This window comes from Leucoraja erinacea, chromosome 2 (assembly GCF_028641065.1).
Source record: "Leucoraja erinacea ecotype New England chromosome 2, Leri_hhj_1, whole genome shotgun sequence".
In the NCBI taxonomy this organism is placed as follows: Eukaryota; Metazoa; Chordata; class Chondrichthyes; order Rajiformes; family Rajidae; genus Leucoraja; species Leucoraja erinaceus.
Genome location: NC_073378.1, coordinates 24,573,100 through 24,591,058, shown reverse-complemented (window position 1 = coordinate 24,591,058; position 17,959 = coordinate 24,573,100). Strand labels below are relative to the sequence as shown.

Below are 17,959 nucleotides of genomic sequence, written 5' to 3'. Positions count from 1 at the left end.
CTACACAGTCGATGGCAGGGCTCTGGTGTGTGTCGTAGAGTAGAGGGATCTAGGAGTGCAGATACATAGTTTCTTGTTCAATGTTCTCCACAGATGTAAACCAGCATTTGCAGTTCCATCCTACACCATGTCAAAATATAGTTTTGCTAATGTTGACTGAGGTACAAGGATCAGCGTGATTATATGCACTAGGATGCTGCTGGAATAACTCCACATGGGTCTGCAATAACTAACATGTATCTTCTCACTTTCAGTCGTGCTAAAATGGTTCGTCTGATCGGCTTGCTGGCCTGCCACACTACTCAATTGAAGGATGATGTCCCAATAACTGAAGTAAGATCTTTTAATAAATCTTAGATGTTCAGTTCGAAGACACAGCAAAGAAACAGGCCCTTCGGCCTACCGAGTCCATGCTGATCATTGATCACTTATTCGCACTGGTTCTATGTTATCCCACGTTCTCATAACCTCCCTACACACTAAAGGCAATTTATTCAGGCCAATTAATCTACAAATCCGCACGTCTTTGGTATGTGAAAGTAAACCGGAACACCCACCTAGTCATAGCGAGAACATGCAAACTCCACACAGACACTGCCAGGGTCAGGAGTGAACCTGGATCTCTGGCGCTGTGAGGCAGCGGCTCTGTCAGCGGCACCACTGTACCACCCTAAGGATAATGCTGCAGCTAACAGCTTTATGTTAGTGTGGCATGATTTCCATCTCTTCGATCCTATCAGCTATTTATATGGTGTAAGAAAGAACTACAGATGCTGGTTTAACTGGAAGGTTTAACCGCTGAGTTACTCCAACATTTTGTGTCTACCAGGTATTTATATGGTGCAGATTCTAAAACAGATAATGCTTGAAAAACTCAGCAAGTCAGGCAGCATCTGTGCAAAGAGAAAACAGTCAACATTTTGGGTCTGCATCATGGGAAAGGGAGAGAAGCAAGTAGTTTCTGTAAGAAGGGGAGTGTGGGGACAAGAGGGGAATATCTGTGATAGGTTGAGTGAAAATGGCTTAATGGGGATTATTAACGGCACATTCAACCTTGGTATGAGTTAATGGAGGAACCTGCCCAGCAACATGAGCAGGAAAAGATGCTGGAAAAAAACTAGCTGGCCAGACAACATCTGTGTGTTTCACATAAAGGACTCTTCTTCACACCTGAGACTGAAAGAAATAATTTAGGTTGAGGTTAATTATTGTCACATGCCCCAAGGTTGAGTGAAAAGCTTTGTTTTACATGCGATCCACACAGATGAGCTAACACATTGCATCAATGCAATTGCGTCAAGCTCCAGTGCAGCTGCTAGAGCGAAGCGCAACGTCTGTGTTGCAGCAAAACTGAATTTCTGGCTGGCTGATGGGTTCAGGCGCGGTGGTGGCTCTGGCTGCGGCACAGTGGGATATATACAGCAGGCCAGGCAGAAGACAAGTCAGAGGATGTCAGGTGGAAATGCTTCTGATTTAGACAAGAAGAAAGAGCACTTTATCTAAGGACATGGAATTTGATGTTAAGACCATAAGGCTGCGTGTGCTCAGACGGACGATGAGTTGTTCATGAGGTTGCATTGGGCTGTGTAACAGTGCCGGGGCCACTTGCAGTGGGGTGCTGCATTAACATGGCAGTGACTGAAAGCACATGGGCATTCATGCAGAATAAACACACGTGTTCCACAAAGCCATCATTTGGTATCTCCAGTGTAGAGGAGTTCACTTTGTGAACACCAAATGTAACAGTTTTAGGTCACATTATTGTCACGTAAAACTGTGGCATTGACATAGAACAGTACAACAAAGGGCCCTTTGGCTCACAATGTCTATGTTGAATGTTTCTAAAAGGCATTTGTACAGGTACATGGATAGGAAAGGTTTAGAGGGCTAGGGGCCAAACACATGCAGGTGATATTAGTATACATGGGGCATCTTGAATGGAATGGGCAAGTTGGGCCAAAGGGCCTGTTTCCTCGCTGCATGACTCTATGAATATGATGCCAGGACGAGAAGGTGGAAAAAAGGTAGGTATGAGGCGCAGGCAAACGAGGCACAAGATGGAGACACAATCTAGAGGGTGTGAGCTATGGGGAGAGGTTGAGCAGGCTGGGTCTCTATTCCATGGAGCATAGGAGGATGAGGGGAGATCTTATAGAGGTATACAAAATCATGAGAGGTATAGATCGGGTAGATGCACAGTCTCTTGCCCAGAGTAGGGGAATCGAGGACCAGAGGACATGGGTTCAAGGTGAAGGGGAAAATATTTAATAGGAATCTGAGGGGTAACTTTTTTACACAAAGGGTGGCGGGTGTATGGAACGAGCTGCCGGAGGAGGTTGTTGAGGCAGGGACTATCCCATCGTTTAAGAAACAGTTTGACAGGCACATGGATAGGACAGGTTTAGAGGGATATGGATCAAGCACAGGCAAGTGGGACTAGTGTAGCTGGGACATTGTTGGCCGGTGTGGGAAAGTTGGGCTGAAGGGCCTGTTTCCACACTATCACTCTATGACTCTATGCCAAGTTAAACTGATCTAATCTGCCTGCACATGATCCATATCCCTCTATTCCCTGCTCTTGTATGTGCCTATGTAAAACCCTTATAAACATCACTGTTGTATTTACCTCCATCACCACCCCAGGCAATGCCTTCCACCCTCTTGCACCGCACATCTCCATTAATCTTTCTCACTCTCACCTTATAGCTTTGTTCGCTAGCATTGGACATTTCTACCCATGGGGCTGTCTACCCTATCTCTGCCTCTCATCATTTTATATACTTCGATCAGGTTTTCCCTCAACTGATGTTCCAGTCTGCATGACAGTCTGCATGACCATTGTAGCAGAAACTCTCTAATCCAGGCAGCATTCTGGTAAACCTCCTCTTCATCCTCTCCAAAGCTTCAACATCTTTTTCTGCAATAGGCAGCCAGAATTGAATGCAATACTCCAATTGCGGCCTCTTAAGTCCTACACAGCTGCATCATAACTTCCTGACATTTATATATTCAATGCCCTTTAGAAACATAGAAACATAGAAAGTAGGTGCGAGAGCAGACCACCAGGTCCATCGAGCCCGCACCGCCATTCGCTCATGGCTGAACACTAAACAGACACACTTACCCACAAACAGTAGACACAAGACACAGAACACAAGACACTACCCTCCCCTTTATACCGCTATCACCCCTCTCCACCCCAAGAACCTCGTGATCTCCTGGGGGAGGCAAAAAAACGGATAAAAACCCAGGTCCAATTCGGGAAAAAAATCCGGGAAATTCCTCTCCGACCCCAATCTAGGCGATCGACACTTGTCCAGGAGATCACTCAGGTCTTACTGTACTAACCATACCTAGGTCCATATCCCTGCCCTCTCCCCGTAGCCCCCTTATCCCCTTGGCAGCTAAAAAACCATCTATTTTAGTCTTAAATATATTTAAAGTTTCTGCTTCCACTGCTCCCTGGGGCAGTGAATTCCATAAATTAACCACCCTCTGGGTGAAGAAGTTCTTCCTCATCTCAGTTTTAAAAGAGCCCCCCCTTATTCTGCAACTATGTCCCCTAGTTCTAGTTTCCCCGATCATTGGAAACATCCTCGGTGCATCCACCCGATCAAGGCCCCTCACGATCTTATATGTTTCAATGAGATCGCCTCTCATTCTTCTAAACTCCAAAGAGTAGAGTTCCAGCCTACTTAACCTTTCCTCATATGTCAATCCCCTCATTGCAGGAATTAATCTTGTAAACCTTCGCTGCACTGCCTCCAGGGCTAGTACATCCTTTCTTAAGTATGGACCCCAGAACTGTACACAGTATTCCAAATGTGGTCTCACTAATACTGTGTACAGCTGCAGCAAGACCTCCGTGTTTTTATACTCAATCCCCCTAGCAATAAAGGCCAAAACTCCATTGGCCTTCCTGATTGCTTGCTGCACCTGCATACTAACTTTCAGTGATTCATGTACTAATACCCCTAGATCCCTTTGCGTTGCATTACAACGCAGCTCCTCCTCATTTAGAAAATAACTTGCCCTATCATTTTTTTTCCCAAAGTGAATGACTTCACATTTATTAGTATTAAATTTCATCTGCCAAGTTGTTGCCCACTCACCTAGCTTATCTATATCCTTTTGCAGACTCTTCCTATCCTCCTCATCCCCTACTTTTCCTCCCATTTTTGTATCGTCCGCAAATTTTGATATATTACACTTGGTTCCCTCCTCCAAATCATTTATATAAATTGTGAACAACTGGGGTCCCAGCACCGACCCTTGCGGAACCCCGCTAGTTACCGGTTGCCATCCCGAGTATGAACCATTTATCCCCACTCTCTGCTTCCTATTTGTTAGCCAATCCTCTACCCATGCTAATATATTACCCCCAATCCCATAATTTTTTATTTTTAGCAATAGTCTCTTATGTGGCACCTTGTCAAAAGCCTTTTGGAAGTCCAAGTATACCACATCCACCGGTTCCCCTTTATCCACCCGGGTTGTTACTTCCTCAAAGAATTCGAGCAGATTCGTTAAACAGGACTTCCCCTTCACAAAACCATGCTGGTTCTGTCCGATGAAGTCATGTTTATCCAAGTGCCCCGTTAGTGTTTCTTTAATAATTGTCTCTAACATTTTACCCACCACCGATGTTAGACTAACCGGTCTATAGTTACCCGCCTTCTGTTTACTTCCTTTTTTAAATATAGGTGTTACATTGGCCATTTTCCAATCCACTGGGACCGTTCCTGCCTCCAGGGAGTTTTGGAAAACTTACCTCTTTCTTACCTCTGGCCTAATGACTGAGCAAATGTGAGGTGCTGCACTTTGTGAGGTTGAATGTAAACATAGAAACATAGAAAATAGGTGCAGGTGGAGGCCATTCGACCCTTCGAGCCAACACCGCCATTCATTGTGATCATGGCTGATCGTCCCCAATCAATAACCCGTGCCTGCCTTCTCCCCATATCCTTTGATTCCACTAGCCCCTAGAGCTCTATCTAACACTCTCTTAAATCCATCCAGTGACTTGGCCTCCACTGCCCTCTGTGGCAGGGAATTCCACAAATTCACAACTCTCTGGGTGAAAAAGTTTTTTCTCACCTCAGTCTTAAATGGCATCGTCCAACATTGGGAACATTTTTCCTGCATCAAGCTTGTCCAGTCCTTTTATAATTTTATATGTTTCTATAAGATCTCCCCTCATTCTTCTAAACTCCAGTGAATACAAGCCTAGTCTTTTTCATCTTTCCTCATATGATAGTCCCGCCATCCCAGGGATCAATCTCGTGAACCTACGCTGCACTGCCTCAATCACAAGGATGTCCTTCCTCAAATTCGGAGACCTAAACCGGACACAATACTCCAGATGTTGTCTCACCAGAGCCCTATACAACTGCAGAAGAAATACTGAAATCCACTTGTTATGAAGGCCAACATTCCATTAGCTTTCTTCACTGCCTGCTGTACCTGCACGCCAACTTTCAGTGACTAGTGTACAAGGACGCCCATGTCTCACCCTGTGCCTAGCCTAACCGCATTGAGATAATAATCTGCTCCCTTATTTTTGCCACCAAAGTGGATAACCTCATTTATCTATATTATACTGCATCTGCCACGCATCTGCCCACTCACTCAATCTGTCCAGGTCACCCTGCAACCTCCTAACATCCTCTTCACAATTCACACTGCCACCCAGCTTTGTGTCATCCGCAAACTTGCTAGTGTTGCTCTTAATTCCCTCTTCCAAATCATTGATATATATGGGAAACAGTTACGGCCCCATCACCGAGCTTTGCGGCACTCCACTCACCACTGCCTGCCATTCTGAAAAGGGCTCGTTCACTTCTACTCTTTGCTTCCGGTCTGTCAACCAATTTTCTATCCATGTCAACACCCTACCCCCAATACCATGTGCTCCAATTTTAGTCACCAGTCTCCCGTGCGGAACCTTATCAAAGGCTTTCTGATTCACTACCTCCACTGGCACCCCTTCATCCATTTTACTTATCACATCCTCAAAAAATTCTAGAAGATTAGTCGAGCATGATATCCCTTTTATAAATCCATGTTGACTTGGACTAATCCTTTTACTGGTTTGGTCCAAATGCCCCATTGTTACCTCTTTAATAATTGACTCCAGCATCTTTCCCACCACCGAAGTCAGGATAACTGGTCTGTAATTCCCCGTTTTCTCTCTCGCTCCTTTCTTGAAAAGTGGGATAGAAACATAGAAACATAGAAATTAGGTGCAGGAGTAGGCCATTCGGCCCTTCGAGCCTGCACCGCCATTCAATATGATCATGGCTGATCATCCAACTCAGTATCCCATCCCTGCCTTCTCTCCATACCCCCTGATCCCTTTAGCCATAAGGGCCACATCTAACTCCCTCTTAAATATAGCCAATGAACTGGCCTTAACTACCTCCTGTGGCAGAGAATTCCACAGATTCACCACTCTCTGTGTAAAAAATGATTTTCTCATCTCGGTCCTAAAAGACTTTCCCCTTATCCTTAAGCTGTGACCCCTAGTTCTGGACTTCCCCAACATCGGGAATAATCTTCCTGCATCTAGCCTGTCCAACCCCTTAAGAATTTTGTAAGTTTCTATAAGATCCCCTCTCAATCTCCTAAATTCTAGAGAGTATAAACCAAGTCTATCCAGTCTTTCTTCATAAGACAGTCCTGACATCCCAGGAATCAGTCTGGTGAACCTTCTCTGCCTATGGCAATAATGTCCTTCCTCAGATTTATAGACCAAAACTGTACGCAATACTCCAGATGTTGTCTCACCAGAGCCCTATACAACTGCAGAAGAAATACTGAAATCCACTTGTTATGAAGGCCAACATTCCATTAGCTTTCTTCACTGCCTGCTGTACCTGCACGCCAACTTTCAGTGACTAGTGTACAAGGACGACCTGGTCTCACCCCGTGCCTAACCTAACCGCATTGAGACCCTGTACAACTGCAGCAGAACCGCCCTGCTCCTATACTCAAATCCTTTTGCTATGAAAGCTAACATATCATTCGCTTTCTTCACTGCCTGCTGCACCTGCATTCCTACTTTCAATGACTGTTGTACCATGACACCCAGGTCTCGCTGCATCTCCCCTTTTCCTAATCAGCCACCATTTAGATAATAGTCTGCTCTCCTGTTTTTGCTACCAAAATGGATAACCTCACATGTATCCACATTATACTGCATCTGCCAAACATTTGCCCACTCACCCAGCCTATCCAAGTCACCTTGCAGTCTCCTAGCATCCTCCTCACAGCTAATGGCTGGTTCTCACGGTGCGACCTGACGCTAGATGTCACCAGAGTGAAGTGGTCGTGATCCAGCACGAGTTCCGCACGATATAACGGGGGGTAGATAAAGAGTTCCCACGGTACTCGGCAATTCTGTCATTTGTGCGAGTGACTTGTCCGTCTCCCGATCTTTCCCGTTAATCGTGAATGAACATCGTGGACTGTAGTGTAGTTAATCACGTGGCACAAATAATGTCACTTTCTTTCACACACTATATAAATATCCTCCATTCGTAGATTTGGCTCATTTGCAGACATGCCTATACAAAGTTGGTTTGAGTACAGGCTGGTTGTTATTTTCATTGACGCGCTGTATGCATTAGCGCAACATGTGCATCGAAAACGCTTGCGTGAAGGCAGAAGGGTGAGATTAATTAAAAAGAGAATTAAGAGGAAGTCTCACTGGGTTAAGCCCATGTTTCAACGGAGACCTCAATTTGGACAATATGAGCAGCTGCTTAATGTGCTGTGCGAAGAGGATAAAAGTGCATTCAAAAACTTTGTCAGAATTTCACCCGAGCTCTTTAATGAGTTAAAGAATAATTTGGGACCTCTGCTGAAGAAGACTGACACTGTAATGAGAAAGGCACTGTACCTTGGGTGCGCTAGTCAATACAATACAAATAAATTGTATTGTATTGTATTGTATTGTATTGTATTGTATTGTATTGTAGTCCTGGTCACTGCATGCACAATATGCCCTGATAAGAAACGCCACCTCTCCTCTATCCACCTATTCCTCTCTGTCTGTCTGTTTGCAGCTGACCCTGATCTGGTCCCAAGTGCGGTGATTTTTCCGTAAATGGTCCTCTGGTTAGCGAACCATTGCAAAAGTTGGTCATCTGCATTAAAGTAGAGTGCTGGAATTAAATAGAACTTCAAGCATTGGATCTATTCCGTTAAATTAAAGTTTTGGTCAGTAAAGAGAGGCATGTTTAAGAGCATGCCCTCCGCATTTAATGTGCTATTTCTTGTTCTTCTTGGTTAACAGAGCACAAGTTGGTAAATACAGATGGCCTTTTTGAAGACAAGCATTACAAGTGAAAATTGCCTGCCCTCGTGCATAATTTATTTTATGGCTCTTAGAGACATGATTCTTACTTCAAACAAAGAGGGTGTAAAAGCTGTGTGTCTGGCACTACTTTTACATTGCAGCTGCAGGGAACAGACAGACTTATAAGATAAATTAAAGGTAACTGCAAAAACAGCACTTTTACATCTGTAGCATTGTATGTTTTTAAATTATGGATAACATTAAATTGTTCTCCTGTACATAAACGAATATATTATTATAGATACTCACATGAGCACCCGGGATACTCCGCAGCCTTCGTCTCCAGCAGGTTGCGCTATCTCTCCCTATTTCTATAATCCTCTCTGGATTTGTCATAGAGAATCTCATTGCATTGGTACCACTCCACCAGTTCCCCTCTTGTTCCCTGTTGAAGTTATATGGCCTTACCTTCTGCCATCTTCCCTTTATGTTATCGTCTGCTGAGGCTATTGGGGAAGCAACAGCTACTGGGGAGGCAATCTCAAATCCACCTTGCTGAGATCCCTGCTCCAAGGAGCCCACAGGCAGTGGTATCTCTGGCATCTCCTCTTGCCTCTCCACCTGTCTCTCTTGCTGAGTTTCCTCCTCATTTACCTGCATGGCTAAGAACTTTCTGACTTTCTTTGACCCCTTTCTTTGCGCTTTTCTGAGAGGCATCTCTGCAAGTCTTACTGTGAAAAAGATTCTCAAACAATGACAATTAGGTGGGACGTCCTCGATGGACACATGGTCCATTGGCGATATTGAGACCACCTTTTTTACTCACCTTATGTCCCCTCTGTCAAGCTTCTGGGTTTACTGTTCGCAGGAGTTCCCACGGTACCCGCAAGAGTCATTACGGATATCGCACGGATATCGCACTGGCATCTGCGTTCATACAATGTTGCAACGCTCACCAAAAAGTGCTCAAGTCACTCTTGGAGAAATTCAAAAATGTTTGAATTTTCTCCCGACCTTACAAAGTTACACGACTACCTGCCGTTAGCGCCACGGAGGTCCTTGGTGGTCCACGAATGCCGTAGTGTTATCGCAGGAGGTTCCCACGATGTTAAATTCTTGTTAAGTCTTGCGTCAGGTCGCACCGTGAGAAAGCCCTTTAACACTGCCCCCCAGCTTAGTGTCATCCAGATCATTAATATATATTGTAAATAGCTGGGGTCCCAGCACTGAGCCTTGCGGTACCCCACTAGTCACTGCCCGCCATTGTGAAAAGGACCCGTTTACTCCTACTCTTTGCTTCCTGTTTGCCAGCCAGTTCTCTATCCACATCAATACTGAACCCCCAATGCCGTGTGCTTTAATTTTGTATACTAATCTCTTATGTGGGACCTTGTCGAAAGCCTTCTGGAAGTCCAGATACACCACATCCACTGGTTCTCCCCTATCCATGCTACTAGTTACATCCTCGAAAAATTCTATAAGATTCGTCAGACATGATTTACCTTTCATAAATCCATGCTGCCTTTGTCCAATGATTTCACCACTTTCCAAATGTGCTGCTATCCCATCTTTAATAACTGACTCTAGCAGTTTCCCCACTACCGATGTTAGACTAACTGGTCTGTAATTCCCCGTTTTCTCTCTCCCTCCTGTCTTTAAAAGTGGGGTTACGTTTGCTACCCGCCAATCCTCAGGAACTACTCCAGAATCTAAAGAGTTTTGAAAGATTATTACTAATGCATCCACTATTTCTGGAGCTACTTCCTTAAGTACTCTGGGATGCAGCCTATCTGGCCCTGGGGATTTATCGGCCTTTAATCCATTCAATTTACCCAACACCACTTCCCGACTAACCTGGATTATACTCAATTCCTCCAACTCCTTTGACCCGCAGTCCCCTGCTATTTCCGACAGATTATTTATGTCTTCCTTAGTGAAGACGGAACCAAAGTAGTTATTCAATTGGTCCACCATATCCTTGTTCCCCATGATCAACTCACCTGTTTCTGACTGCAAGGGACCTACATTTGTTTTAACTAATCTCTTTCTTTTCACATATCTATAAAAACTTTTGCAGTCAGTTTTTATGTTCCCTGCCAGTTTTCTTTCATAATCTATTTTTCCTTTCCTAATTAAGCCCTTTGTCCTCCTCTGCTGGTCTTTGAATTTCTCCCAGTCCTCTGGTATGCTGCTTTTTCTGGCTAATCTGTACGCATCATCCTTCGCTTTGATACTATCCCTGATTTCCCTTGTTATCCACGGATGCACTACCTTCCCTGATTTATTCTTTTGCCAAACTGGGATGAACAATTTTTGCAGTTCATCCATGCAGTCTTTAAATGTCTTCCATTGCATATCCACCGTCAACCCTTTTAGAATTAATTGCCAGTCAATCTTGGCCAATTCACGTCTCATACCCTCAAAGTTACCTTTCTTTATGTTCAGAACCATTGTTTCTGAATTAACAATGCCACTCTCTATCCTAATGAAGAACTCAACCATATTATGGTCACTCTTGCCCTAGGGGGCACGTACAACAAGACTGCTAACTAACCCTTCCTCATTACTCAATACCCAGTCTAAAATAGCCTGCTCTCTCGTTGGTTCCTCTACATGTTGATTTAGATAACTATCCCGCATACATTCCAAGAAATCCTCTTCCTCAGCACCCCTGCCAATTTGATTCACCCAATCTATATGTAGATTGAAGTCACCCATTATAACTGTTTTGCCTTTGTCGCACGCATTTCTAATTTCCTGTTTGATACCATCTGCAACTTCACTACTACTGTTAGGTGGCCTGTACACAACACCCATCAGCGTTTTCTGCCCCTTAGTGTTTTGCAGCTCTACCCATACCGATTCCACATCCTCCAAACTAATGTCCTTCCTTTCCATTGCATTAATCTCCTCTCTAACCAGCAACGCTACTCACCTCCTTTTCCTTTCTCTCTATCCCTCCTGAATATTGAATATCCCTGGATGTTCAGCTCCCAGCCTTGGTCACCCTGGAGCCATGTCTCCGTGATCCCAACTATATCATAATCATTAATGGCTATCTGCACGTTCAACTCATCCACCTTATTACAAATACTCCTTACATTGAGACACAAAGCCTTCAGGCTTGTTTTTACAACGCTCTTACCCCTTATACAATTATGTTGAAAAGTGGCTCTTTTTGATTTTTGCCCTGGGTTTGTCTGCCTGCCACTTTCACTTTTCACCTTGCTACCTATTGCTTCTACCCTCATTTTACACCCCCCTGCCTCTCTGCTCTTGTACCCATCCCCCTGCCACATTAGTTTAAATCCTCCCCGAGCACTAGCAAACACTCCCCCAAGGACATTGGTTCCATTCCAGCCCAGGTGCAGACTGTCCTGTTGGTACTGGTCCCACTTCCCCCAGAACTGGTTCCAGTAACGTTAGCTATCCTCCAATCCACAGGAACTGATCCTGAATCAATCGAACATTGGAAAATAATCACCAATGCGTCCACTATTTCTAGAGTCACCTCCCTGAGGACCCTGGGATGCAGACCATCAGGCCCAGGGGATTTATCATCCTTCAGTCCCATTAGCCTACCCAATACTATTTCTCACCTAATGAAATATTATTTCAGTTCCTCTTAGATCCTCTGTCCCCCTTAGATCCTCTGTCCTCCAGTACATCTGGGAGATTGTTTGTGTCTTCCTTAGTGAAGACAGATCCGAAGTACCTGTTCAACTCTTCTGCCATTTCCTTGTTACCCATAATAATTTCACCCATGTCTGCCTTCAAGGGACCCACATTTAACTTTGCAACTCTTTTTCCCTTAACATATCTAAAGAAGCTTTGACTGTCCATCTTTATATTCCTGGCCAGCTTCCCTTATATTCCCGTACTTCATCTTTTCAGCCCGTATTGCCCGTTTGTTTCCTTCTGTTGTCCTATGAAAGTTTCCCAATCCTCTGGCTTTCGGCTACTCTTTGCTGTATTATACATCTTTTCTTTTAGTTTTATTCTATCCCTATCTATGTTTCTATGTTTCCAACTCAGCGGGTCAGGCAGCATCTCTGGAGAGAAGGAATGGGTGACGTTTTGGGTCGAGACTTTTCTTCTTGACCCGAAACGTCACCCATTCCTTCTCACCAGAAATGCTGCCCGACCCACTGAGTTATTCCAGCATTTTGTGTCTATTTCTTGGCACGGAGATTAAGATCAAGAAAGGGGAGGGAGGTGTCGGAGATGGTCTAAGTAAATTTGAGTGCAGGATGAAAATTGGTGGCGAAGTTGATGAAGTCCATGTTCTGCATGGGCGCAGGAGGTTGCACCGATGCAGTCATCAATGTAACGGAGATCGAGTTCAGGGATCGGGCCATTGTACGCCTGGAACAGGGAATGTTCACTAGCTACACTAGTCCCACTTGCCTGCACTTGGTCCATATCCCTCCAAACCTGTCCTATCCATGTACCTGTCTAACTTCTTCTTAAACAATGGGATAGTCCCAGCCTCAATTACCTCCTCTGGCAGCTTGTTTCATACACCCACCACCCTTTGTGTGATAAAGTTACCCCTCGGATTCCTATTAAATCTTTTCCCCTTCACCTTGAACCTATGTCCTCTGGTCCTCGATTCCCCTACTCTGGGTAAAAGACTGCGCATCTACCCGATCTATTCCTCTCATGATTTTGTACACCTCTATAAGATCTCCCCTCATCCTCCTGTGCTCCATGCCTAGATCCAGCCTACTCAACCTCTCCCTATAGCTCATACCCTCTAGTCCTGGCAACATCCTTGTATATCTTCTCTGAACCCTTTCAAGCTTGACAAAATGTGCGGTAAGCGCTGGTCGGTGTGGACTCGGTGGCCGAAGGGCCTGTTTCAGTGCTGTATATCTAAACTAAACTAAACAAATCTAAACTAAACTAACATATTTTTTCTTTAACATGGTGCCCAGAACTGAACACAATATTCTAAATGTGGTCTCACCAACATCTGCAACATGACCTCTGAACTTCCATACTCAATGCTCTGACTGTTGAAGGCCAAAGTGCCAAAAGCCTTTATGACCACTTTATCTACCTGCGCCTCGATCTTCAAGGAACCATGCACCTGTGCTCCTAGATCCCTCTGCTCTACAACACTACCCAGAGGCCTACCATTTACTGTGTAGGTCCTGCCCTTGTTCGACGTCCCAAATTGCAACACTTCGCACTTCTCTGTATTAAATTCCATCAACCATTCCTCCGCCCACCTGGCCAATCAATCCAGATCCTGCTGCAATCGTTCACAACCATCTTCACTATCTGCAACACCATTCACTTTTGTATCATTTGTTCATAGCAAAAGGATTTGAGTATAGGAGCAGGGAGGTTCTACTGCAGTTGTACAGGGTCTTGGTGAGACCACACCTGGAGTATTATGTACAGTTTTGGTCTCCTAATCTGTGGAGAGACATTCATGCCATAGAGGGAGTACAGAGAAGGTTCACCAGACTGATTCCTGGGATGGCAGGACTTTCATATGAAGAAAGACTGGATAGACTCGGCGTGTACACGCTAGAATTTAGAGGATTGAGAGGGGATCTTATAGAAACTTACAAAATTCTTAAGGGGTTGGACAGGCTAGATGCAGGAAGATTATTCCCGATGTTGGGGAAGTCCAGAACTAGGGGTCACAGCTTAAGGATAAGGGGAAAGTCTTTTAGGACCGAGATGAGAAAATCATTTTTTACACAGAGAGTGGTGAATCTGTGGAATTCTCTGCCACAGGAGGTAGTTAAGGCCAGTTCATTGGCTATATTTAAGAGGGAGTTAGATGTGGCCCTTATGGCTAAAGGGATCAGGGGGTATGGAGAGAAGGCAGGGATGGGATACTGAGTTGGATGATCAGCCATGATCATATTGAATGGCGGTGCAGGCTCGAAGGGCCGAATGGCCTACTCCTGCACCTATTTTCTATGTTTCTATGTATCATCAGCAAGCTTGCTAATCTTGACCTGTATGTTCTCATCCAAATCATTGATGTAGATGACAAACAGTAACAGGCCTAGCACCGAACGCTGAGGCACACCACTAATCACAGGCCTCCATTCTGAGAAGCAACCTTCCACCATTACCCTCTGCTTCCTTCTATGGAGCCAATTTGCTATCTATTTAGCTATCTCTCCTTGGATCCCATGCGACCTAACCTTCCAGAGCAGCCTATCATGCGGTACCTTGTCAAACGCCTTACTGAAGTCCATGTACACAACATCTACAGCTCTGCCCTCATCAACCTTTTTGGTCACGTCTTCAAAAAATCAATCAGATTTGTGTGACACAACCTCCCACGTACCAAACCATGCTGACTATCCCCAATCAGCCCTTGCCCATCAAATGCCTGTATATCCTATTCCTCAGAATACTCTCCAGTAACTTTCCAACTACAGATGTTATGCTCACCGGCCTGTAGTTCCCAGCATTTTCCCTGCAGCCCTTCTTGAAAAGGAGCACAACATTTGCCACCCTCCAGTCTTCCAACACCTCTCCTGTATTTCAAGACGACTCCTAAGTTTCAACCAGGGCTCCCGTAATGTCCTCGGATATATCTGATCAGGCCCTGGAGATTTGTCCACCTTCAAACACGACAGTACCTTCAATACTTTTTTGACAGTGTCTTCTCCTTCTCCTTTTTCCACTTTTATGGGCACTCGCATGGGCCCCTGCTATGTCTGCCTCTTGGTAGGGAACGTTGAACAATCACTTCCAGGCGTACACTGGCCCTATCCCCGAACTCTCCATCCGCTACATTGACAACTGCATCGGTGCTACCTCCTGCACCCATGCACAACTCACTGACTTCATTAACTTTACTACTAATTTCCATCCTGCACTCACATTCACTTGGACCAGCTCCAACATCGCCCTACCTTTTCTTGACATCTATTATAAACCCACTGACTCCCACAGCTATAGCCTACACAACGTCCCACCCAGCTTCCTGTAAAGACTCTATCCCCGACTCCCTCCGTCTATGCCGCATCTGAACCCAAGATCAAGTGTTCCATGCCAGGACAACGGAGATGTCCTCATTCTTTGTGAAACGGGGATTCCCCTCTTCCATCATAGGTGGTGGCGGGTGTATGGAACAAGCTGCCACAGGAGGTAGTTGAGGCTGGGACTATCCTAACGTTTAAGAAATTGTTTGACAGGTACATGGATAGGATAGGTTTGGAGGGATATGGACCAAGCGCAGGCAAGTAGGACTAGTGTAGCTGGGACATTGTTGGCCGCTGTGGCCGAGATGCTTCTCCTCCCCTCAGTCTTAACAGGGACAGAGTCCCCCTCACCTTCCACCCATCAGCCGTCGTATTCAGAACATAATCCTCCAATATTTTCCCCACCTACAATGGGATTCCACCACTAGCCACATCTTTCACTTTCCGCAGAGACCGTTCCCTCTGCGGAAAGTGCACTGGTCACTCGTCCCTTCCTACCCAAACCAACTCCTCCCCAGGTACTTTCCCCTGCAACCGCAGGAGATGCAACACTTGTCCCCATACTTCCCCTTCGACACCATCCAAGGACTCCGACAGTCTTTCCAGGTGAGGCAGAGGTTCGCTTGCACCTCCTCCAACCTCACCTACTGTATCCGCTGTTCCAGATGTGGACTCCTGTATATCGGCCAGAGCAAGCGCAGACACGCCGATCGTTTCACTGAACATCTCCGCTCAGTCTGCCTAAACCGATCAAATCTTCTGGTTGTTAAATACTTTAACTCCCCTCCCCATTCCCACACTGACCTTTCTGTCCTGGCCCTCCTCCACTGTCAGAGTGAGGCCCAGCGCCACATATTTTGCTTGGGCAGCTTACACCCCAGCGGTATGAACATTGACTTCTCTAACTTCAAACAGCCTTTGCTTTCCCCCTCTCTCTCCATCCCCTCCTCCTTCCCAGTTCTCCCACCAGTCTAACTGTCTCCGACTACATTTTATCTCTGTTTGCTTTGTTGTCACCTTCTCCCAGCGAACAACGATCTATTCTACATTTTCCTTGATCTCCATTCCCTTTGTTCTATTTTCACAATCCACTTCCTTATCTATGTATTTCCCTCTCCCCTGACATCAGTCTGAAGAAAGGTCTAGACCCTTTCTTTCTCTCCAGAGATGCTGCCTGTTCCGCTGAGTTACTCCAGCATTTTGTGTCTATCTTCGGTTTAAAGCAGCATCTGCACTTCCACCCTGTACATCTCATTCAACATCCATGCAAAGGCTAAGCCCTTTACAGCAGCAACTCTGACTTGTGTTTTGTCAATTCTTAAGTACACACAAGTGTGGATAATATAGGAAAAGAAATAACTACCAGATAATTGGTTCATGATTGTACATAAGAATGAAGATAATTGAGTGGCTCTGATCACTTGTTAATGTTCCACAGTTGGATTAAGCTGTTTTAAAGAAATAACTTTTACACTGATATATTTCTGCAGAAATCCCAGTCTTTTCTGGAATTAATAAATCTGCATGAAATGACGGGTTCATTCCGATTTCAATATTATGAATGACGGCAGAAAATTACACGAATAGGTAAAATTTCAAAAGTATACACGGAAAGGCAATGTGCCATCTGGCACATGTGACAATTAAATGTATCTTGTATCTTGTATCTTTACATCTTACGATAGAGAACATATTGACAGGTTACGTCATGGCCTAGTTCAGTAACTCAAACGGCCAGGAACAAAGGAGAGTGGTGGACGCTGCCTGCTCCATTCCAGGGACTAATCTCCCCACTGATCTATAGTTGACGCTGTCTCAAAGAGGCAGTCAATATCATCAGAGACCCACACCACCTTGGCCACGCTCTCACTGCCACCATGGGGCAGAAGGTACAAGAGTCTGAAAACCATCACCACCACGTTCAAGAACAGAACCTATCAGATTCTTGTACACTGCACAAGCCTAACTAAATTATGAACTATGGAATGAATGTCTTTGGTTGCACTAAGAAATTCGGGGTTTTTATAGACAATAGGTGCAGGAGTAGGCCATTCGGCCCTTCAAGCCAGCACCGCCATTCAATGTGATCATGGCTGATCATCCCGAATCAGTATCCCGTTCCTGCCTTCTCCCCATATCCCCTGAATACGCTACCTTGAAGAGCCCGATCTCGCTCTCACTTGAAAGTATCCAGAGAACTGGCCTCCACTGCCCTCTGAGTCATACAGTGTGAAAACAGGTCCTCACACCAGCCAACATGTCCCAACTACACTAAATCCCACCTGCCGACACCCAGCCTAAACCCCTCCATCCCTATCCTACCCGTGTATTTGTAACTGTTTCTTAAACAAGGGGTTAGTCCCAGCCTCAACTACCTCCTCAGGAAGCTCGTTCCATGCACTCACCACCTTTTGTGTGAAAAGTTACCCCTCAGATTCTTATTAAATCTTTTCCCCTTCACCTTAAATCTATGTCCTCTGGTCCTCGATTCACTAGGTTGTGGGCGCTGTCCTGTGCATGGCTGCCCAGCCAGCAGCTGTCTGTCTCTTCATCTTTTTTTTTTAATTTTTAGTTAGTTAAAGTGTTTTGTTTGGAGGTCGAAACTTTTTTATGTGGGGGGTGGGGGGGGGGGAAACTTCCTTCAGGGTCGCTACCTGGTCGGAGAGGCAGCTTTTCTCCGGGCTGCAGTTTCGACCTGTCC

General features: G+C 45.2%; 1 protein-coding gene across 2 annotated transcripts in view; it reads left to right on the top strand.

Annotated features, from left to right (window-relative positions):
- ulk4 (unc-51 like kinase 4) overlaps positions 1-17,959 on the top strand; it is a 315,218-nt gene that overhangs the window by 80,222 nt on the left and 217,037 nt on the right. For both annotated transcript variants that reach the window (XM_055653277.1, XM_055653269.1), the window contains exon 17: positions 255-333. In XM_055653277.1, coding sequence (XP_055509252.1) covers positions 255-333 — 79 coding nt within the window. The remainder of the gene's footprint in view (positions 1-254; positions 334-17,959) is intronic.